The sequence below is a fragment of the Pongo abelii genome, chromosome 1, assembly GCF_028885655.2.
Source record: "Pongo abelii isolate AG06213 chromosome 1, NHGRI_mPonAbe1-v2.0_pri, whole genome shotgun sequence".
Taxonomy (NCBI): domain Eukaryota; kingdom Metazoa; phylum Chordata; class Mammalia; order Primates; family Hominidae; genus Pongo; species Pongo abelii.
Window position 1 is genome coordinate 24,058,928 of NC_071985.2, and position 24,065 is coordinate 24,082,992.

Consider the following 24,065-nt stretch of genomic DNA (forward strand, 5'->3'; position numbering starts at 1 on the left):
TCTTACCAGTGTTTTTTAGTTTTCAGCGTAAAGATTTTACACATGATATTATGAAGATTTTCTTTTTTGGGTGCTATTGCAAATGCAGTTTTTAAAACTTTATTTTTCCTGTTTGTTGTTGCTACTATATAAAAAATGCAACTGATTTTTTAAATTAAACTTGAATCCTGTGACCTTGCTAAATTCACTTACTAAATTTGCTGCTTTGTAGATTCCTTAGGATTTTCCATAACCAACAATTCGTCATCTGCATGTAGAGGCTATTTTCCCTTTCTGTCCTTTCTTTTTTTTTCTTTTCTTTCTTTGCCTTAGTGCAAAGGCTAGGACCACTGATACAATGTTGAATGGAAATGGTTAATCCTTGCCTTCTACCTGACCTTAGGGGGAAAGGAGTTCAGTATTTCAAAATTAAGTATGATGTTCTAGATATTTTTGTATATGATCTTTATAACATTAGGGGAAATCACTTCTCTTCCTACTTTTCTGAGAGTTTTTGTCAAGACAGACGTTGCATTTTATCCCTGCTTTTTCTGCCCCCCAGCCACCCACACCCCCACCTTTTTTTTTTTTGAGATGGTCAGCCTCCTGAGTAGCTGAGTCTACAGGCATGTGCCACCACACCCGACTACTTTTTGTATTTTTAGTAGAGACAGGGTTTCACCATGTTGGCCAGGCTGGTCTCGAACTCCTGTCCTCAAGTGGTTGGCCTGCCTCGGCTTCCCAAAGTGCTGGGATAACGGGTGAGCCACCATGCCCGGCCTTTTTCTGCCTCTTTTGCATTACGTTGTTCTCCTTTATTCTGTTACGGTGAATTACCTTGATTTTCAGATGTTAAACCAATCTTGCATTCCTGGAATAAACCCTACTTTGTCATGATGTGTTAGTATTTTAATATTGCCAACTTTGATACTATTTTGTTAAGAAATTTCATGTATTATTGAAGGATAATACAATTTTCTTTATTTGTAATATCTTTGTGTGGCTTTCATGTTGGGATCACGCTGGTCTCATGAATAAAGCTGGAAATGTTTTCTTCTTTATTTTTTTGAGAGTTTATATAATATCAGGGCTGTTTTGTCCTGAGCTATTTGACACAATTCACTAGTGAAACCATGTGCCTGGAGTTTTGTTTGTGAGGAGCTTCATATATCAATTTCTTTCTTCTTTTTCCCTCTACTTTTTCCTTTTCCTTCCCCCTCCTCTCCCCTCTTTTCTTCCCCCTCCTTCTCTTCTTTTTCTTCCCTTTTTTTTTTTGAGAGACGGTCTCACTCTTGTCTCCCAGGCTGGAGTGCAGTGGTGCGACCTCGGCTCACTGCAGCCTCCGCCTTCCGGGTTCAAACGATTCTTATGCCTCAGCCTTGAGTTCCTTGGCTCAGGTGATCCTCCCACCTCTTCTTCCCAAGTAGCTGGGACTACAGGTGCACACAGCCATGCCTGGCCAATTTTTAAATTTTTTTTATAGAGTTAGAGTATGACTTTGTTGCCCAGGCCGGTCTCAAGCTCCTGGGCTTAAACAGTTCTTCCACCTTGGCCTCCCAAAATGCTGAGATTACAGGCGTGAGCCGCCATGCCTATTCTTTTCTAACTTAAGAACGAAGGTTAAGTCTTTGCTTTTAGGCATTTCTTTTCTCATATATGCATTCACAACTATAAATTTCCCATTCGTCACTGCTTTAGCTGCATCTCATGATATTTTTCTTATTTATTTATTATTATTTTTTACACAGGGTCTCACTCTGTCTCCTAGGCTGGAGTGCAGTGGTACAGACATGCCTCGCTGCAGCCTTAGCCTCCTGGGCTCAAGCAATTCTCCCACCTCAGCTTTCTGGGTAGCTAGGACTACAGGTGCACACCATCACGCCTGGCTAATTTTGTATTTTTTTAGTAGAGACAGGATTTCTCCATGTTGGTCAGGTTGGTCTCAAACTCCCGACCTCAGGTGATCCAACTGCCTCGGCCTCGCAAAGTGCTGGGATTATAGACATGAGCCACTGCACCTGGCCAATTTATTCAATATTTTTTTTATGACCCAGCATATCATCTATCTTAGTGATTATAGGTGTACTTGAAAAGAATGTGTATTCTGCAGTTGTTATGTATAGTGTCTTTGAAATATCAAATGAGTCAAAGTGGTTAATAACCTTCATTTATTCTAAGTGCTTGCAAATTTTTTTGTGTACTTCTATTGTCTAGTTTTATCAGTTTAAGGGGGTGTTAAAATTTACAACTAATACTGTGAAAATGTCTTTTTCTCTCTGTTTTTTTTTTGAGACAGGGTATCACTCCGTCACCCAGATGGGAGTGCAGTGGCATGAGCTCAGCTCGCTGCAACCTCTGCCTCTCAGGCTCAAGCGATTCTCCTGCTTCAGCCTCCTGAGTAGCTGGGATTATAGGCACACGCCACTACTGCCTGGCTAATTTTTGTATTTTTAGTAGAGATATGATTTCACCATGTTGGCCAGGATGGTCTTGAACTCCTGACCTCAAACGATCCACCCGCCTCAGCCTCTCAAAGTGCTGAGATTTTTCCCTTTAATTCTGTCAACTTTTGCTTTATGTATTTAGAGATGGTGATTAGGTGGCTGCACATTCAGGATTGTTACTTGTTTCTGATGAATTGACCATTTTATAATTTTGAAAAATTCCTCTGCTTAAAAGTCTACTTTATCTGATACTAATGTATTAATTCTGATATTACTATATGCGTACTGTTTTCATGGCATATAATATTTTGTTTGTTTACTTTGTTCCTTTTTTTATGTTACTTTGAAGATCTTGTTGCTTACCAATGTTTATTTACTTTGAACCTACCTGCTTTCTGTATATTTAAAGTGCATCTCTGTGGGCAGCATGTAATTGATTCTTTATTATCTAATGTCTGCCTTTTAATGAGAGTGTTTAGTCATTAACATTTAATGTAATTATGGAGAGGTTGGACTTCAGTCTACCATTTTAATATTTGTATTCTGTTTGTCCCTTCTGTTTTCAGTCCTTTGTTATTCCTTTTGTGCCTTTTTGGGAGATAAATTGAATACCTTTAGAATTCTATTTTAATTTTTCTACCGACTTTTTTGCTATACCTCTTTGCATTTTCTCTCCCCTGTTAGCTATTGCTTTCACTTTTACCATTTACTTAGAGTTAATGTTGTAGCACTTTGCATAAAACGTAGAAACCTTGCAACTCTCTAGGTTTGTTCCCCCCAGTTTGTTTTGCTGTATTTGTCTGATATATCCTATCTGCATAATTTGAAACTTCTTAAGATAACGTTACAAGTTTTACCTTAAAAGAACACAATCTAATTTATATTTACCCTGTATTTACCTTTTTTGTTTTTGAAACAGAGTCTTGCTCTGTCGCCCAGGCTTGTGTGCAGTGGCACAATCTTGGCTCACTGCAACGTCCACCTCCCGGGTTCAAGCAATGCTTGTGTCTCAGCCTCCCAAATAGCTGGGATTACAGGTGTGCACCACCACACCTGGCTAATTTTTGTATTTTTAGTAGAGATGGGGTTTCACCATGTTTGCCAGGCTGGTCTTGAACCCCTGGCCTCAAGTGATCTGCCTGCCTCGGCCTCCCAAAGTGCTGGGATTACAGGTGCGAGCCACTGTGCCCGGCCTATATTTACCATTTTTGATGCTCTTCATTTCTTTTCTTTCTTTTTTTTTTTTTTTTTGAGATGGAGGTTTGCTCTTGTTGCCCAGGCTGGAGTGCAATGGCGCAATCTGGGCTCACTGCAACCTCCACCTCCCAGGTACAAGTGATTCTCCTGACTTAGCCTCCCAGGTAGCTCAGATTACAGACATGCACCACTAAGCCCAGCCAATTTTTTTGTATTTAGTAGAGACAGGGTTTCACCATGTTAGGCTGGTCATGAACTCCTGACCTCAGGTGATCCACCCGCCTCTGCCTCCCAAAGTGCTGGGATTACAGGCGTGTGCCACCGTGCCCAGCCTAATGCTCTTCATTTCTTACAGACTATTTGAGTGTCTGGTACCATTTTCTTTCAACTTGAATAATTCTCTCTCTTTTTTTTTTTTTTTTTGGATACAGGGTCTTCTCTGTCGCCCAGTCTGGAGTGCAATGGCACGATCTTGGCTCACTGCAACTCCACCTCCCGGGTTCAAGCGATTCTCCCACCTCAGCCTCCTGAGTAGCTGGGATTACAGGCACCCGCCATCATGCCTGGCTAGTTTTTGTATTTTTGTAGAGACGAGGTTTCACCATGTTGGCCAGGCTAGTCTTGAACTTCTGACCTCAGGTGATCTGCCCGCCTTGGCCTCCCAAAGTGCTGAGATTACAGGTGTGAGCCACCTCGCCTGGCCTCTTTTTTCTTAAAATATCTTTATTTGCCTTCATTTTTAAAGAATATTTTCCCTGGATGTGGAATTCTGGATTGGCAGCTTTGTATTTGAGCTCTTTAAAGATGTCGTTTTATTGTCTCTGTTCTCTTTTGTTTCTGCAGTACAATATGAAGATGTCTGTGGTCATCCAATTTATTGTTCTTCTGTATGTAAAGTTTCATTTTTCTCTAGCCATTTCAAGTATCTTCGTCTTCAACTGTGATATACCTACTTGTGGTTGTTTTTAGATTGAATATGCTTTGCTCTTTTTTGCGGAGAGTGGGGAGTTGTCCCAGACTGTTACACATATTAATATGTTAGCCCCAGTGATCCTGTCCCACAGATCTGTATAACTTGGTTGGACTCAAAACAGCAAATTCTGTCTTTTAGGCAGTAGGTCATATTTTGGTTCAGCTCTTCTAGTTACTTGGAAACTGCCCTACACATGAGTAGATCAGGGATCATCCAGAGATTTAGGCAGAGTTTATATACAGAATTTCGGGTTCCTTCCTGCCCACTGGCTCATTTTCCTCCCAGGAATTTCCTCTCATTTTGCAGCAGCTGTGGATTGCCCTGAACTCTATCCTTTTATCTTTAAGCTAGAAAGTCTGTGGGGGTTTCTGTTGGAGTTTTAGCTCTCCCATGTAGCACAGACCAGGACCAGTTGTCAGGCTAAAAGCTGTAAACATCAGAGAACTCTCCCCATATTATTCCTTTCTTAAAAGAGTTGACTCCCTTATTCTCGTTCTCCAGTGCCTTCCTGCATTAGTCCGTTCTTTCACTGCTATAAATAAATACCTGAGCTTGGGTAATTTATAAAGAACGGAAGTTTAATTGGCTTACGGTTCCATAGGCTTTATAGGAATCATGATGCTGGCTTCCGGGGAGACCTCAGGAAACTTACAGTCATGGCGGAAGGCAAAGGGGGAGCTGGCACTTACTGTGGCTGGAGCAGGAGCGAGAGAGAGAGAGAGAGAGAGAGAGAGAGAGAGAGAGAGAGGGGGAAGACAACCAGATCTCATGAGAACTTACTATCAAAGGAATAGCACCAAGGGGATGTTGCTAAACCATTCAGGAAGGACGACCCTCATTATCCTGTCACCTTGCACCAGGCCCCACCTCCAACATTGGGGATTACAGTGACATGACATTTGGGCAGGGACACAGATCCAAACCATACATTTCATATAGTTGTTCTATAAATTTTATCCAGAGATGAGGATTGCTTGAGCTCAGGAGTTAGAGACCAGCCTGGGCAAGATAGGGAGATCCTGTCTCTACTAAAAATTAAAAAAAAAAAAAAAAAATTAGCTGGGTGTGGTGGTGCGTGCCTGTGGTTGGTCCCAGCTACTTGGGAGGCTGAGGTAGGAGGATTGCTTGGGCCTGGGAGGTAGAGGATGCAGTGAGCACCACTGCATTCCAGTGTGGGTGATGGAGTGAAACCCTGTCTCAGAAAAAAATTCTTTTTAATTTTAATCCAGAGTTCATAGTTTTATCTATGGGAGGGTCATTTGGAAAGTTGGCCATTACTTGGCCAGAAGCAGAACCCTCCCTGCTTACATATTGAGAAAAATAGATTGAGATTCTATAGTATTCTGCTTTAGTTTTTCTTTCTTGATCTCATATGGTACTTGTCTTTGCTGACACTATTCATTCATTGAAATTAATAACCTTGCAAAATAAGAATATAAAAAGTCAGTGTGGCTCACCCTCCACCCGCACCCCATCTTTCATCCCCTGTTTTTATTTCCACGTCTGTCCTAACTTGGCTCTGCCTGGTGCCTTTATAGCTAAAATTAGCCACACTTGATATTTTTAACTCTACAGTGCTTGGAAAGTATTTTGAGAGGCTTTGCCATATAACCTCATGAAAATAATGTGAGGAAAAGAAGAACTACAGGAAACAGGTGAAATAATCTATTCAGTTACTGAGAAAAGTTTCTTATTAATGGGAGAATTTATTAAGATAGGGAAGTATGTGTTGCCAGGTGAAGTGTTTTCCCACATTTTTCTTTTTTTTCTGTGACCATTTCTAGATGTCTGTACTTTTTGTGAACTCTCATGCTGTAAATGACGGTTTAGGTTTGCTGGTGCACTGGGAATTGATCTTTGAAAATTATAAGTCCAGTTAAAAAAAGATGGGTGGCCAGACGAAGAATCTGAGCCCTGTGTGCCTATACGTGTGCTAAAAGTCATGGAGCTTATGAAATCTGAGGTAATCTTGGCTTTTGTTTTGTTTTTTTTTTCGTTTTTGGTTTTTTTCTTGAGACAAAGTCTCGCCCTGTTGCCCAGGCTGGAGTACAGTGATGCGATCTCGGCTCACTGCAACTTCCACCTCCCAGGCTTCAGCCTCCCAAGTAGCTGGGATTACGGCACGAGACACCATGCCTGGCTAACTTTTGTATTTTTAATAGAGACAGGGTTTCACCATGTTGGCCAGGCTGGTCTCGAAGTCCTGATCTCAAGTGATCCACCCACCTTGGCCTCCCAAAGTGCTGGGATTACAGGCGTGAACTGCACGCGGCCCAATCTTGGCTTTTAAGTAGTTTAAGGTCTTGGGGTCAGGCACGAGGGAGTGAAGGGGTAGTGTGTTATTTATAGCCACACAATAAATTACACTAAAAGTTTTAGTGGCTTAAAATGTCACATATTTATTACACAGTTTCTGAGGGTCAGGATTCTGGGTTTGGCTTAGGTGGATCCTCTAGCTCAGGGTCTTTCATAAATGCCGTCAAAATGTTGGCCAGGGCTGCAGTCTCAACTGAAGTCATCACGGGGCGAGGAGGATCTGCTTCTAAGCTCATTCACATTAATGGGTTGGATTTAGTTGCATGCCAGCTGTTAGACTGAGGGCCTCATTTTATTCCTGATAATTGTCTCTTGTGGGCCTCTCCATAAGGTGGTGGCAAGCTAGATGGAAGCTAGAGTCACTTCATAATTTAACCTTGAAAGTGACATTCCATATATATATATATATATATGTATGTATTTTTTTTTCCATATTCTGTTCAGTAGAGGTAAGTCTCTGGGCATGAATACTAGGAGGTGTGGAGATTATTAATAGCTATTTTTTTTGTTGATGAGTTGAGGGTGTGGGGAAGAAGAAGGTGGTATAAATTTTTATTTCTTACAGTGTATACTTAGAGTAGGAACCAGAATCACACAGCAGGGTGAGAAATTTTAAAAGCAAAGTTTACCACTAGGAAGCTATGTGATGTCTTACATAGGAAGAACAGCAAAGCATCTCAAATAAAGGAACATAACAAAACTTTAAACATTGAAAGGGTCTTTTTCTGTAGTTTTAGGTTGAAGTTTTATCTTAATTTTCTAGTCAATATTTTTCTACACTGACTTGGATGAAAATATTTATAACTGAAAGTATATTATTTCTTTTTACCTATTCTTTTTGAAAGATGGAAAGACATATTCTTCTAATTGGCTAATAGATTTCAAAGTTCATGTGCTTCCTGTGCTTGCTGTAATGTGCTAAACTCATACATTGTGTAGCAACAAAATTGGAGTAGTTTAAATAAAATAATGGAACGATAGCTGCTATTCTATTCTTCATGTTTCTGTGTGCATGTCTGTGTGAATCTCTGTCTGTATCTGTAGTTTGATGTCTAAAATGTTTCCCACAGATTTTGTCTTTCATGAATTCTTTGAAGAAAGTTGAGATTCTGTTTGAAGGAAACTTTCCCTGGAGTATTAATTTTATGAATAAGTTTCTTCCTACTGCCTTAAAAAAATCTGATATTCTAGACATGTTTTTGTTATAGGTTAACATTATATCTTCAGTAATGAAATCTTGTAAAGTAAATCTTGGTTATTTCTAAAAAGAACATAAATTTCGGCAAATAAATTCTTTCCTCTTAGCTTCAAATTAAATATAACATGAAGTATAATGTGGAAATAATAGAAAATATATGAAGAGGTAATTTTGTGGAACTAATATAGTTTATAGTCAGAATCTTTCTTTTTTTAGTAGAGTGGTTGCAAGTCCAGACCTGGAAGCAGACTGGCTGCTTTAAGGTCCCATTTCTGCCTCTCCCTACAGTATGTCTTTAGTCAAGTTAATTCACTTCTTGTGTCTCCATTTCCTATCTGTAAAATGGGGATATTAATGGTACCTACCAAATAAGGTTGTTGAAGAGATAAGTGAATTAATAAAGGCTAAGCACGTAGAACCATATGTGGCACTTAGTAAGTACTATATACATATCCTTATTTTTTACTGTTATTAGTAGTATTTATTATTAGTATCAACACTGGCTCAGTAACTGCTTATGTCAATTGTCTCTGGGATTTAGGTCTTTCATAACATAAACCAAGAGATTTGGATTCTTTATAACTGCCTAACTGGGGAGCTGTTAGTCTCTATTAGATAGTAATTCACTGATAACATTTTTCCTCATTGATAGGATTTTTTTGTGCCTACAGTTAAATAATACTCTGAAATATGGGCTCTGAAATATTTATAGACAGTTGTAGAGTGCATTCTTCTGAAACTGTTGGTTTTAATTTTTCCAAGTAACGTTTGCTTTATCTTTGTTAATTAGTCTTTCATATTACAAGAAAGAGAGCATTGCTTGAATTTTTTCTGTGCTCCTTAGCAGCAGGCTGTCTTCGTCATTATGTGGCCAGCTAGAGTTGCACACACAGAGCAGGTTCCCACCCTAGATACTCTCAATCTTACTAGTTTGTTAATATTTCTTTCTTTTCTTCCTTTTTTAAGAGAGTGTCTCGCTCTGTTGCCCAAGCTGGAATGCAGTGGCTCAATAATAGCTCACTGTAACCTTGAACTCCTGGGCTGAAGTGATCCTTCTACCTCAGCCTCCCAAGTAGCTGGGACTACAGGTGCACACCATTGTGCCTGGCTAATTTATTTTATTTTTCATATCTTGTGGAGACAGAGTCTCATTTTGTTTTGTCCAGGCTGATCTCTAACTCCTGGGCTCAGGTAATCTTCCTGCCTTGGCTTCTCAGAGTGCTGGGATTGCAGGCCTGAGCCACTGTATCCAGCCTGTTAATGTTTCTTTTTATGTTTTTTGGTCTCCAGAGCTTTTGTAAGTTTTACAAGTTTCTCTGTCTCTCTTGTGGTTCTAAGAATATGGAAACTGTGCATTCTCATTGTCTTTATTATTCTCTGTCTCCAGGTATGTTGCAGATAGGGACAGGTTCTTTTTACTGCCTGAGTCACATTTATTGAATTTTGCAGATTCTGTGCTTAAGTAAGAGGAATTCATGATTGAAGTCAAATAGTACCATAAGAATTATTGAGAAAAGATTACTCCCTAAAAAGATTACTCCCTATTGAAAAAAAGATTACTCCTAAGCACACGTGACTACATGTGGTAGGCAGATTTTCTAAAGTACTTTTTCTACATATCATTTTATTTAACCTTAACGTTTTCGCCTATTTTAAGAGGTTTTTTCATCCTACAGAATGACCCAATAGGTTTGCTGAAATGTTTTCTTTTAAATCACGCCATCTTGCTTTCGATGATCATTTAGACTGACCATTTTCTTTGGTGAATCTGGATCAGTTATACTAGACTGCATTTGTACTTTGCACATGAATATAGGTGTTGTAGAACAAAGAGTTTAATAGTGCCATATTGATGTTTTTACCTTTTATTTATTATTCTATTTCTCAGAAAGATGAATGAAACATAAGTGTGGTCTTTAGAGGAAGTTTTGCCTTTCTGCATATTTGGTGCTGCTGCATTCCAGATGGTTTTCTTGCCTTGCAGAAAATAACTTTGTAGGCTGCCGTTATTTGCATCTGCTGTTTGTCAGTGGCATTCACAGTGTTTTTGTTGTATTCCTCAATCTCTCAGCCATTGTGGCAGAACCGAATTGTAACTAGCAAGCAAATTTTTTCCCCTGATTCTTAGCAAGATTTCTTTCTTTCTTTTTTTAACGGAATGGCAAAGGAGATAAGTTTCTAATTTGGTCTACTGGTGATAGTGGTTAGTTAGTTGAAATAAAGTTTGGTATCCTTAAAAATGACATATAACTTTAAATATTTATTTTTCATTTATTTTTGGAAGCTTAAACAGATTTTTAAGTTTTTTAAAAAGTTTTTTGAGATAGGGTCTTAACTCTGTCACCCAGGTTGGAGTGCAGTGGCACAATCTTGGCCCAAGGCTCCAGTAATCCTCCCACCTCAGCCTCCTGAATAGCTGGGATCACACATGCCTGCCATCCTGCCCGGCTAAGTTTTGTCCTTTTTGTAGAGATGGGGTTTTGTTATGTTGCCCAGACTGGTCTTGAACTCCTGGGCCCCAGCAATCCACCTGCCTCAGCCTCCCAAAGTGCTGGGATTCCAGGCGTGAGCTACTGCGCCTGGCCCAGAAATTTACTTTCTCACAGCTCTGAAAAGTCTGAGCTTGATGTGCTGGCAGGGCTGGTTTCCTCTGAGGCCTCTCTCCTTGGCTTGCAGATGGCCGCCCTCTTGCTGCCTCTTCATATGGCTGTTCCTCTGTGTGCTTGCTCCTGTGGTGCCTCTCACTCTTTAAATACTCTAGTCTCTGTTATATCATATGTGTTAATTCTCTAGTCTTTTGCTGTAAAGCTTTTTCTTTAGTGTTAGTCTGGTGATGAGAACTCTATATTGTTTTTCTTCCTAAAGCATGCCCCAGCAGATAATGACGTTTCAGCTTTGGTTTCTTTGAAGTGGAGAGAGAACTTAGACGTATGCAAAGCATTCTGAATACAGAATTCTATTAGACTTGTATGATCCTTTTAGTGACCCACCTTGATAAAGATTTTTCAAAACATTTAACTTAATTTTTATAGTATTTCTGTATACTCACATATCAATTTATATAATATTTAGATTGCAGACTTACAAGTACAATTATAATGAATACATTTGGTCACAGACACAGCTGATTCTTTTTGTTTTTTGGGGGTTTTCTTTCTTTTTTTTTTTTTTTGAGACAGAGTCTTAGGCTGGAGTCATGTCACCCAGGCTGGAGTGCAGTGACATGATCATGACTCACTGTGGCCTCGAACTCCTGGCTCAAGTGATCCTCCCACCTCAGCCTCCCAAGTACTTAAGACTACAGGCATGTGCCACGGTGCCCAGCTGATTTTTAAATTTTTCATTTCTGTAGAGGTGGGGGTCTTGCTATGTTGCCCAGGCTGCATAGCTGATTCTCAAGCGCAGTCTAACCTCTGGGAACAGAACAGTGCAGAGTGATGAGTTGAGGAGCTCTGAGCATTTAGAGTGCTAGTGGTATGGTTTGTGGATGGGAAGGGGAGGAGTGGAGAGATTGTCCATTTGGGCACTGGAGGTCAGAAAAGGAAGCTTTCACTGTCGTATTTCAGGGCTCTTACTCCAAGTTTACAGATTTGTACTTTTTACACTTAGTATCTCTCACCACTTTTCAGGCCCCTTCTCTCACAAATCTTTAATTAGGAGAGATACAGTGCCAGTTCTTCATGGGTTTAACATCAGATATTGGCAGAGATGATAAGCACAATATATTGTGAGAGCACAGGAAATAAGTTCTTGTTTTGGGGGAGCGTAAAAGCTTTCAAGAAGAGGTGATTTTCTGAATTCTCAAGGACAGATCAGAATTAGAAGGTATCTGGGAAGATGAAAATGGGGCAGATAGGAAGAGGGGAAGGCGTGTTATTGCTGTAGTTTTAGACTATTTTGAACACCAATGTGCTCCCAGTACTAGGATGGTAGAATAATGTCTGGCACACATTACATGCTTAATAAGTATTTTAAAGAAAAAATAAATGTTGAGGAAGACAGAGGCCCAATTATAGTGGACCCTGTACGTGATGCTGTGAAGCCAGAGTTTATCCTGAAATGAGTCTTTGAGGTGTCTTAACCAGAAGAGTGGCATGATCAGATTTTATTTATAAAAATATCCCTCTGGAAGCATTGGGAGGGGAGAATAAGATTGCAGTGAGAGATACAGGTAAGGAGATTTTTGAAATAATCCAGTTGAGGAACTAGGGAGGGCCCAAATTAAAGCTTTTGAGCATTGTGAACAAAGGGTACTGATGCATTGTAGGAGTCTTTTGGAAATAGAATTGACAGGGCTTGGTGACTGTGTGTGTGTGGAGCAGTGAGGGTCACGGAGGATTCTGGAGTGAACCCTACATTTGTAGGATGGTGTGATTTCAGAGTGGTGGTGTTGGTGCTATGGACTAGGAAAAAGCTCGTCTAGTGCTTAACACAATGTATAGCACATGCTATTTATTGTTCACTTTACTATTTGAGAAAACTATGTTTATTATTCGTATCTGAGTGCACAATCTTTATTTTTTTATTTTTTATATTTTTTGGAGACAGAGTCTGACTTTGTCACCCAGGCTGGAGTGCAGTGGCGTACTGTTGGCTCACGGCAACCTCTGCCTCCCGGGTTCAAGCGAATCCCATGTCTCAGCCTCCCAAGTAGCTGGGACTACAGGCACAAGGCACCATGCCCGGCTAATTTTTTGTATTCTTAGTAGAGATGGGGTTTTGCCATGTTGGCCAGGCTGGTCTCGAACTCCTGACCTCAGGTGATCCACTCACCTCAGCCTCCCAATGTGCTGGGATTACAGGCGTGAGCCATCGCGCCCGGCCCACAATCTTATATAACTGAGATGGTCTCGCCCACTTTTACTATATGCCAGGACCTGTGTTATAAATGTGAACAATATTTGTGGAATTGAGTTGAAACCTAACACAATTGTGTTTACTGTGAGCCTCTTTAATCTTTGAAATGTCATAATATTGTAGACTTAGCCCAATAAATTGACATCAGAGAATAAGATGGAAATCCTGTCTTTAAAATTACAAAGTTTTTAGTGTTATTTCTTAGTATTTTATCTTCTGAATAAATGACATCTTAGTTCATAGAATGACTCAGTATCATAACAGACGTGAAGCTAATTCTCTTTCTTTAGGATATATTCTCTTAAGAGGCTGATAGTATAGTAGAGGTTATTGTGCACATGTTGATAACTCACTACAGACTAGGCTCTGTGCTGCACATAGGGGATTCAAGAAGGGATGACATATTTTCCATTTTCAAAGATGATGAAGACATGTTTCTAAATAAGTGAGTTGGGCCATGACTTTCAGTGGTGGTACATTTTAATACTTTACAGCATATCACATACTAACTGGGAGTATCATTAAAATGCTAGGTGCATCCATAATTTTTTTCCTCCTTTTGATTGCCTCTTCCTTTGCATCCTATCTATCTACAGATCCTTTCTGCTGTACTTGCAACATACATCCCCAGTGCTTTCCTCTCCCTCCTTTTTTTCTCATCCGGTATTTGTGCTTCTGTTCTTGATTTTGCTGCCACTTTCTTGAATTCTTTCTCTACATTGTAGCTACAGTTATCTTTAAAATGTAGGCCACGTTCTGCTTAAAGCCTTTCAGTGGCTTCCTGGTATACACTTGGAGTAAAACTCAAGTCTTTCTCATGGCTTAAATATTGCCTCCTCAGAGAGTCTTGTTTGTTGAGAGATTAGTGAATACTCTGAGAACTCGGAGGAAGGAGCAATTAGTTCTGGCTTTGGGAACCGCAGAAAGAATTAATAAGAGGAATAGTATTTGATCCAGGTCTTGATGAGTAGGATTTTGTTAGATTACAGTATGTGCTGAAAAAGCACTTAAAGAGTGCCTACTATGTGCTACATATTGTCATATTCATGCTTTCTTTGACAAGTAATGATTAATAAGTGATATCTTTGAAAAGAAATTGATATTTGTTAACAACTTGGTTTTACTGCAGTCTCAACAAATAGTATATACAAGACTAGCCTAGCAATCCTTAGTCTGCTTAAATACCAGGAAGTGCTTCATTCACTGGTACCTGTGAGAATAGAACTTGGCAAGTGTTCTCATCACATATACCTGCTCAGTCAACTTGACTATATTCAGAAATGAACTACCTGACAAAACTACAAAATTTTAATTTGGAGTCTTGGTTTTTAGACCTTTTTTCTTCTCTTTTAAACCAGCTGTCTCTAGCCTTTTAATGCCATATTTTATTTTAAAATACCAAAATTAACATTAGAAGATGAAGTATAATTAACTATATATACCAATTGCATTGGGTCATAAAAATGAAGTTTTTGTTTATAACTAATTTACTGCCTGATCTTCACAAAAGTACAGCTTGGTAATTTACTAATTTAATCTTTTGCGTAGTTGCTTCACTGACTCAGAATCTCGAAGACTTTGACTGGGTATTCATTTTGAGGCTTGTCATGATGCAGATAGGATGGTAGTAAAATGATGCGCATTGCTCTATTATTTGTTCACCAGTGTCCATGCAGCAGTACTGTCTCTTGTGGCTAAGGCCAGCCATATTTTAAAGCAGGCCCTTGGCTAAGCATTTCACTGGACCAGGGAGAAACGGGGGGAAAACAAAATCTACAGATAATAGAGGGAATTGTCTAGAAAGCTCAAGTTATTGCATTTAATGATTTGTCTTTGTTTTGAAATATTCCTATTTTTAGATTCCAAAAATATCATTTTAAATAAGTTATGTTGGTCCCCACCACCGCCCCATCGCATACCTGTCAAGTAGGGCAAAATATTGGCAGCCAGTTCTGTATTATCTAGTCTGCTTTTGATGTTCATGGCTCCATGAAGTCTAAAACTGCTTACCGCCAATTTATTTTGTGTATCACACTTGTAATCGGAGTTAGTATGTGAGTAGCTTTTTTCCTTACTTCAGCAGTCTCTTCTCCTTCACCAGCTGGGTGTCCAACAATTAGTTCACTCTGACACTATGCAGAGTTAACATAGACCTCACAGGTTAAGGGCTCAGTTCCATAAGGCTGCTCCTACTTCAGATACTAGCTGCAAATGGAGTGCCCAGGCTACCCACATCTGCTTAGCCAACTGCAAATACCGAGGTTCCTGAAACCATCCAACCCACATTTGATAATTTGCTAGAATGATTCCCAGAACTCAGGAAAGCGCTTCACTATTACCCATTTATTATAGAGGATATAATTTAGGAATAGCCAAATGGAAGAGAGGCACAGGGCAAGGCGTGAGGGTGCGGGGGTTGAGTCTTTTCCTGCCCTTTTCCAAGTGCAACTCTCCCAGCACCTTCGTATGTTGATCAACCTGGAAGCCCTCTGACCGCTGTCATTCAGGGTTTTTATGGAAGTTTCATTACATAGGCATGATCGATGAAATCATTGGCCATTGTGATTGAACTCGATCTCTAGTCCATCTCCCTTCCCCAGTTGTTGGCGGGGGGCAGTAATGAGGTGGGAAGTGTGGGCCTGAGTTCCAGCCTTCCAATCATGCCGTGATATTTCTGGCCGCTTGGCCCCATCTGAAGCCATCTAGAAGCCCCTTCAGCCAAGAATCATCTCAGTATACCAAAGACACTTTGAGGAGCCCTGTACTAGGAACCCAGGACCCCAGACCAAATACAGTTGACCCTTGAACAGTAGAGTTATAAAAGGTGAGTAGAGGGGTGCAGGAGGTTAGGGACTCTGGCCCCCAAGTGCAACTTTTCTTTTCTTTCTTTCTTTTTTTTTGAGACAGAGTCTCACTCTGTCGCCCAGGCTGGAGTGTAGCGGCGTGATCTCGGCTCACGGCAACCTCCGTCTCCTGGGTTCAAGCGATCTCGTGTTTCAGCCACTCAAGTAGCTGGGACCACAGGTGCATGCCACCATGCCTGGCTAATTTTTGTATCTTTAGTAAAGATGCGGTTTCACCTTATTGGCCAGGCTGGTCTTCTGATCTCAAATGATCTGCCTGCCTTGGCCTCCCAAAGTGCTGGGTTTACAGGCATGAGCCACTGTGCCTGGCGCAAGTGCAACTTTTGAGTCCCCAAAAACTTAACTACTAATAGCTTACTGTTGAGTAGAAGCCTTATGGATATCCGTAAACAGTTGATCAACACGTTTTGTTATGTCATGTGTATTTTATACCATATTCTTTTTGAGACGGAGTTTCGCTCTTGTTGCCTGGGCCGGAGTGTCGTGGCGCGATCTCAGCTCACCGTAACCTCTGCCTCCCAGGTTCAAGCGATTCTCTTGCCTCAGCCTCCCGAGTAGCTAGGATTACAGGCGCCCGCCACCACACCTGGTTAACTTTTTTTTGCATTTTTAGTAGAGATGGGGTTTCTCTATGTTGGTCAGGCTTGTCTCCAACTCCTCACCTCAGGTGATCTGCCCTGCCCGCCTCGGCCTCCCAAAGTGCTAGGATTACAGGCTTGAGCCACCACACCCGGCCTGTATTCTTAAAGTATCTAGAAGAAAATGTTATTTTAAAAAAATTTAAAAACCACAAGAAGGAGAAAATATATTTACTATTCATGAAGTGGACATGGATCATTATAGAGATCTTCATCCTTGTCTTCATGTTGAGCAGGCTGAGGAGGGCAGGAAAGAGGAGGGCTTGGCCTTGCTGTCTTAGGAAGGATAAGGTGGGAGAGGAGAAGGAGATGGAAGGGGAGGCAGGCACAGTTTTTCCAGTGTAACACTGGAAAAAATACTGAAAAACACACTGGAAAAAAAAATCCATGTATAAGTGGACCTGCGCAGTTCCCATGTTGTTCAGTGGTCAGCTGTATTTTTTATTACATGACAGGATGTCTCTAGTGAGAAGAGGTCCTCAGATGCTGTGGAAAGGAATAAGAGGACTGAGTTGCATTTGTTGCTAAACCCCAGCAGGCAGTGCCGTCCTTTCCTGGCTGGGCCTTGATGGGGCTTCTCTGAGTGCCTAATGACTTTTTTTTTTTTTTGAGATGGAGCCTTGCTCTGTCACCCAGGCTGGAGTCCAGTGGTGTGATTATGATTCTTCTGCTTCAGCCTGTGCCTGCCACCACACCCAGCTAATTTTTGTATTTTTAGTAGAGATGGGGTTTCCCCATGTTGGCCAGGCGGGTCTCGAATTCCTAAACTGAGGTGATCCACCTGCCTTGGCCTCCCAAAGTACTGGGATTACAGGTGTGAGCCACTATGCCCCACCAGTGCCTGGTATCTTCTAGGACTACACAGTTATTTGGGTTTAGCCAATCCCTTCACAGTGTGCCACATACCCACGTGGCTATTACTACCTCTCCAATAACACCTCAGCTCTTACCCATAGCTTATTTTTTCTTCTCTTTATTCTCAGCTTTGTTTAGAATTGGAAATGTTTAACATTTCATTTTATTTCTTTTCATCTTCATCAGAAAACCAATTAATTTTTTGCATTTTTGACTTTTCTTGGCTACTTGGATATGTTCATTTGGAGAAAAAAAGTAGAGGAAAACTTTGGGGCCATTAAAGCTAACTTTTCTTGTTTTAGATTTCTTATACTTAAAAAAATTTTTTTGAGGCATGAAGTGACCTATTTACAAAACGAGGTATTGCTTTAGCTTATATGATCTTACTGACACTTAAAGAGACATGATTTAATTTTTTTTTTTATTATTTAAGTTCTAGGGTACATGTGCACAACGTGCAGATTTGTTACATAGGTATACATGTGCCATGTTGGTTTGCTGCACCCATCAACACGTCATTTACATTAGGTATTTCTCCTAAGCCCAGCTCCCCACATCCCAAGACATTATCTCTTGAATCTTTGGAATCTTAGAAACAATGTAGCTGCAAAAATATTATTTGAAAACTGGAAACTACTATCCTGTATTATTCTAGATTTGTTTATTGAATTATTTACATTTAGCAGTAAATTTGTTGCTTGAATTGTAAGCGGTAAGAGGCACTTTGCCTTAGCTTGTTTTGTGTAATCTTTCCATAGGGTTATGTAAATGTCATCACATAAAAAATATTTCTGCTGTGAATGATGGAGAGATTTTTCAACTGCTACTGACAAATGCCCTTTAATCTATCTTTTAAAAATAATTCAAGTTTTAGTCATTGGCTTGTTTTCATTCCCAGAAGTATTTTACCAAAAATGTCAGTGCAGCATAAAAATTTAGACATTACCATTGGGTTTGCTGCACAAATACTGTTACAAGTTAGTTTTTGTAAACATTTTTCTAATGGAAAATTACAAATAATTATAACCCTGTTGTTCTGAAGCAATTTTATTACTCAGTGCTGTGACCTCTTTAGGCCTTCAGTGATCTTCTGTCATCAAGGACAAGAATAAAACACATGGTATCTCCTGCAAAGTTGCATTTCATTATCCCTCTTGGATGGGTTAAGAGGTGGGGCACGAGCAAGAGGGGAGAGTGTGAGGGTGACTTTCTGTTTCTGAGAATTTTTAGGAAAGAACCCACATGATTTATTGTTTAAATTTTTTGAGATAAAATTGGTAGAATAAGCAGTGCTTTTGTGAAGGATGTGGTTGCATGAACTGCTTCAGAGGATTTCCATTAACGACTGTTAAGTCATCAGGAGTATCAGAAGGCTTGTCTGTATTGAGGTTGAGTTATTTTAATTGGGTTAATAGCATAGAGTTGATGTGCCTATTCTAATATCCTAAAATATTTGAAAGATGAACCCATTGCTTAAGATGAAATTGAGATTATATTTTATTTTAAATACAGAGACAGGGTCTTGATATATTGCCCAGGCTGGTCTTGAACTCCTGGCCTCAGGTTATTCTCCCACCTTGGCTTCCCAAAGTGCTGGGATTACAGGCATTGAGCCACCGTGCCTGGCGTCTCTATTTTATTTATTTGTGTATCTCAGTCTCGCTTGGTAACAAATAATTGAGATAGATGAAGCTAATATTTAAAGATTCTATGACAGAATTGGCCTTTTCCCCTTTAATATTTATCTGTGGAGGCTAGAATTTAAAATCTAGTGGGGTCTTTAGAAATTATCTCATTTTACATTTTCATTTTTAAATGAAGAAATTTGAAGCACAGGATGTTATCTTGCCCAAGGGGAATGAGGAATTTAGTTACACTGCCATCCATTGGTTGTTAGCAGCCACTCCATGTCTCAAGGGGCAGATGGTTGATATCAGACTTTGTTACAGACTTTAAGGCAAGCCTGAGGATAAAAATAATTTTCTCAGTAAAGAAGGTGTTATCACAGACAGGTCATCAATATACTAAACATGTATGCAATTAAGCAAATAATGATTAATTTACACTTGTATTAGGTTGGTGCAAAAGTAATTGCGGTTTTTGCCATTAAAATAGCAAAAAGTGCAATTACTTTTGAACCAACGTAATAGTTCTGTTCAGTTTAGTGAATGAATTAGATACTCAGATTCAGAAGAACCACTTCTTGTGTTGCTTATCTAAGTGTTCTTCGTGGATCCTGCTCTCCTTTTGGTCTTTTAATTATACTTTATTTTTTTTGGTTCGTCTTCACCATTAGACTCTACGCATAAAGACAGGAAGCCTCTGTCTTGTCCATTGTTGTTTCCAGCACCCAGTAACAACACTGATTGTTGACTGACTCCTAGGTTTATGTGGCTATGTGAAACACTTAGCATATTTTAAATATTGTAAGTTTGAATATTTTATTTTATTTTTACAGTGAACAGAGTATCTGTCAGGCAAGAGCTGCTGTGATGGTTTATGACGATGCCAATAAGAAGTGGGTGCCAGCTGGTGGCTCAACTGGATTCAGCAGAGTTCATATCTATCACCATACAGGCAACAACACGTTCAGAGTGGTGGGCAGGAAGATTCAGGACCATCAGGTAAGGCTTTACTACAATTCTTGTTAAAAATGATTTAGTATTACAGAAGGACTTGGTATATTCCGTAAAATAAAGTAGTTTTAAAACTCTAATCAAAATAGTCTCTCTGGGAAAAATGGAATATAAAACTGTCTCTCCACCCTTTCTACCTTTTATGAAGCCTGAACTTAAACGAAGATTTAGAACAAATTGTACAAAAAGAGAAATACGAGTTCTTTGATGATGAATTTTCATTAGATTTTCTGGCCTTCAATTAGTTTTTGAAATCTAAAGCACATTAAGGACAAACAGAAACAAAACTCTACTTAAGTGGCAGATTGTATGTTTATGGAATTCATTTCCTGCCAAAGTTTGGGATGTGGGGTTAGAGGAGGGAGTTGAAAGTATAGATAGTTTCAGAAAATACTGTTAAATTCACATATGGTAGAAAAATAGTAGGTATTGAGGTTGCTGGAATAGTTCAGCTTTTGCAGTTCATGTCTGGGGCGACAGCTAAGCTTTTACTAATTCTTCGCTCCGGATTTCTTAGAAAGTAGCTGGATTATCTGATTACTTGATTTCTTGGGCCTTAACAGATCAAGAGCAGTAGAGAGGAAAAGGCAGATAAGCTCTTACTAGCATTAACTATATACTAATAGTAAGAACTTTTATAAAGAGTAGATTTACAAAATACTTTGAGAAAAAATATTTACCAAAGATGTTGGAATCAACTGACTTTAAAAATCATCCTGCTACACATGCAGAAAGAATGTAACAAATTTTCTTCTTCATTGCCCAGCTGAGCTCTTATAAAGAAAGGTAGGTTCCTAGGTTCCCCTACATTGTGTGGTAGTGTGATGTAAACAGATGCTGCATTAGCCCTGGGTTTTAGGATGGTGATTATGGATTGGTAAGATTTGTCATGTATGCATATAGGGGCTGTGGGCCTACAAGAGGTTGGGCTGTGAAACTGGTATTTTGGCAAAAAAAACAAAACAAACAAAAAAAAAACAACCACACAAAAAACTAGCACTCTTAGAGGGGCTACACCCCGTAGAAAGCGGACTAAGAGAAATCCTCCTATCAGCACAGGGAAGCAAAGGAGTTTGTTGCTTTCTTAGCTGGCTTAGAAGCTCCCCCGAGAAATGAGAAACTCCTTTACTTAAGCAACTTAAGCCAAGAAATTAGGAAACACTGGTTGTAGAGCACTGAAACTGTTGGGGCACGTGGTAAAAACAAATGTGGTGCCTGCGTGGAGATGAACTTTCACAGCTCTGAGTCAATCTGTGGAAAGAGCAATTCTCTGAATTTACCAGATGTATCCATTTATACAAACGGTTTCGGCCTGCCCCTCTTTCTGCCCTCTCCGACTCCCTTCTGTCTGTCTCTCCCCTGTGCCCCGCCCTCTTACCCTCTTCTTTTCCCTCCGTAGTCTTCCTGCCTTTTCCTCTAGGCTCCAGTTTCCTTGTTGTGTTGCACAGCCTTTTTCTGGTCTCCCAGGCTTTTTACCAAGAGCCTCCTCTGTCCCATTTGTAGTCCAGGTTCTGGGGAGCACTCTCTCATCTTTGTCTTTGTTCCAGCAGCGACTTAGGCCAGAGATAAATCAAATACACCCCAAGATGTTATTATGGGGGGAAAAAAAGAAAACTAGACAACTAAAATTTTTAGAAATTGTTGAACCTTCTTAATACAACATTCCAAACTAATAGCTGTAAAGAAACTACATTTTTGGTAAATTTAGTGAATTGGTTATTTGAAAGTACTGATGAACAATCCTACATTTAGAGAAATGAAAAAGAATATTTGAAGATAATCAGAAAGAAATTCTTTTTTTTTATTATTTGAGGCGGAGTTTTGCTCTTGTCACCCAGGCTGGAGTGCAATGGCGCGATCTCAGCTCACTGCAACCTCTGCCTCCTGGGTTCCAGCCATTCTCCTACCTCAGCCTCCAGAGTAGCTGGGATTACAGGCATGTGCCACCCTGCCTGGCTAATTTTGTATTTTTAGTAGAGATGGGGTTTCTTCATGTTGGTCAGGCTGGTTTCGAACTCCTGGCCTCAGGTGATCTGCCTGCCTCAGCCTCCCAAAGTGCAAGGATTACAGGCGTGAGCCACCGTGCCAGGCCCGGAAAGAAATTTAAGCTAGGAAATTTGCATATGAAATACCAAAATTTTTATTTCTAGGAGAAGTAAACTATCCTGTGACTCTTAGATTTTGGCAAATAGAATGTTTCTTAAAACATTTAAAAATTTAAAACTGTGCTTCTAAATTGTGACATTAAGAGGAAATTATTATGAATATTAGAAAATATTTAGAAAATAAGAAAACACTGAGACCTGAGTGATATTACATATAGAAACCTGTAGGACATCTAAGCTGTCCTTAGATGGACAAGTCTTAATTGCATGTAGTAGGAAAAAAAGGGAAACTCAAAAAGAATGAGCTTAACCCAAAGAAAGCAGAAGAAAATATTAAAAAGATATTAATTAAATAAAAATAAATAGTATTTGTTAATACAAAAGCTGCTTCATTGAAAAGATAAACTAGCTCGCTCGGTGGCTCATACACACTGTAATCCCAGCTCTTTGGGAGGCCAAGGCAGGAAGATTGCTTGCCCGAGTTCAAGACCAGCCTGGTCAACATAATGAGACGCTGTCTCTACAAAACTATTTTTTAAAACTCAAACAGGCCAGGCGTGGTGGTGCTTGTCTGTAATCCCAGCACTTTGGGAGGCCAAGGCGGGTGGATCACCTGAGGTCAGGAGTTCGCAACCAGCCTGACTAACATGGTGAAACCCTGTCTCTACTAAAAAAAAAAAAAAAAAAAAAAAAAAATAGTCGGGTGCGGTGGCACATGCCTGTAATTCGAGTTGCTTGGGGGCTGAGGCAGGAGAATCGCTTGTACCTGGGAAGCGGAGGTTGCAGTGAGCCAATATTGCGCCATTGCACTCCAGCCTGGGCAACGAGTGAAACATCATCTCAAAAAAAAAAAAAAAAACAAAAAACAAAAACAAAAAAAACCCCAAACAACCAGCCGGGTGTGATGTGTGTGCCTGTAGTCCCAGCTACTCGAGAGGCTGAGGTGGAAGAATCACTTAAGCCTGGAAGGTGGAGACTGTAGTGAGTGTGATTGTGCCACTGCACGCCAACCTGGGAGACAGAACAAGACCATGTCTCAAAAAAAAAAAAAAAACAAAAACCTTGCAGAATCAAACAAAAAAAAGGAACAGTACAAATAACCAATTTTAGGAATGAAAAAAAGAATACCACTATAGTTACTGAAGGAAATACAATATTATAAAAAACTTTATGCCAATAAGTGGGCCATTTTGTAGAAAAACGTAACTTTTTAAAACTGAATAGGAAAACATGATAGACCTACAATCATGAAATAAATCAATAGTAAACAATCTGCCCCCCAAATTTTAAAAAGCTGCAGGAGAGTACAGAGCATTTTCAAATGAAATCTAAAATGTCATGATATTTTCTGTTTTATGCAACCATTGTAGAGAATGATATTTTATAAGGCTTGTATAATTTTGAAATCCAAAACATAGAACACGTTTAGGAGAGGAGCCAGTCTTCAGTTATGAATATATACCTAGATATAATAGTGCTCAATAAGATATTAGCAGACCAAATGTAGTAATGAGTAAAAAACAAAACCGCTTCTTGATCAAATAGGGCTTATCATTGTTTGCCTTAGTAATATAAGGATGGTTAACATTAGATAACTTACTAATGTTATTTCCCAGGAGAAGACCTACAAAAGCAAGAGGTTCTGGAAAAAGCATTTGATAAAATTTGAATCAATACATAACAATTCTCATCACATTAGGCATAAAATTAATCTTCTTAAGCTGATATGGGTGGATAATAGAAGCATACAGCAGGTATCTTACAGGATTGTACAGTGTCGAGAGCATTTCCATTAAACTTGTGAATAAATTGAGCATTTCAGCTCTAATCACTTTCATTTAGTGATACAGAGGAGGTACTAGATAACCTAGCCATACAAATTTAAGAAATAGAAGCAGTAAGAATTGATAAGAAAGAAACAGCTTGTTACTCACCAATGATGTAATTGTCTGCATAAAAATCTCCCAGGAGTATCTGCAGATAAACTATTAGAACTAACAAGA

General features: G+C 39.6%; 1 protein-coding gene across 22 annotated transcripts in view; it reads left to right on the top strand.

Moving 5' to 3' along the window:
- ENAH (ENAH actin regulator) overlaps positions 1-24,065 on the top strand; it is a 155,574-nt gene that overhangs the window by 63,506 nt on the left and 68,003 nt on the right. For all 22 annotated transcript variants that reach the window (XM_063716438.1, XM_054519465.2, XM_054519475.2 and 19 more), the window contains one exon: positions 19,780-19,945. In XM_063716438.1, the coding sequence (XP_063572508.1) occupies positions 19,780-19,945 (166 nt within the window). The remainder of the gene's footprint in view (positions 1-19,779; positions 19,946-24,065) is intronic.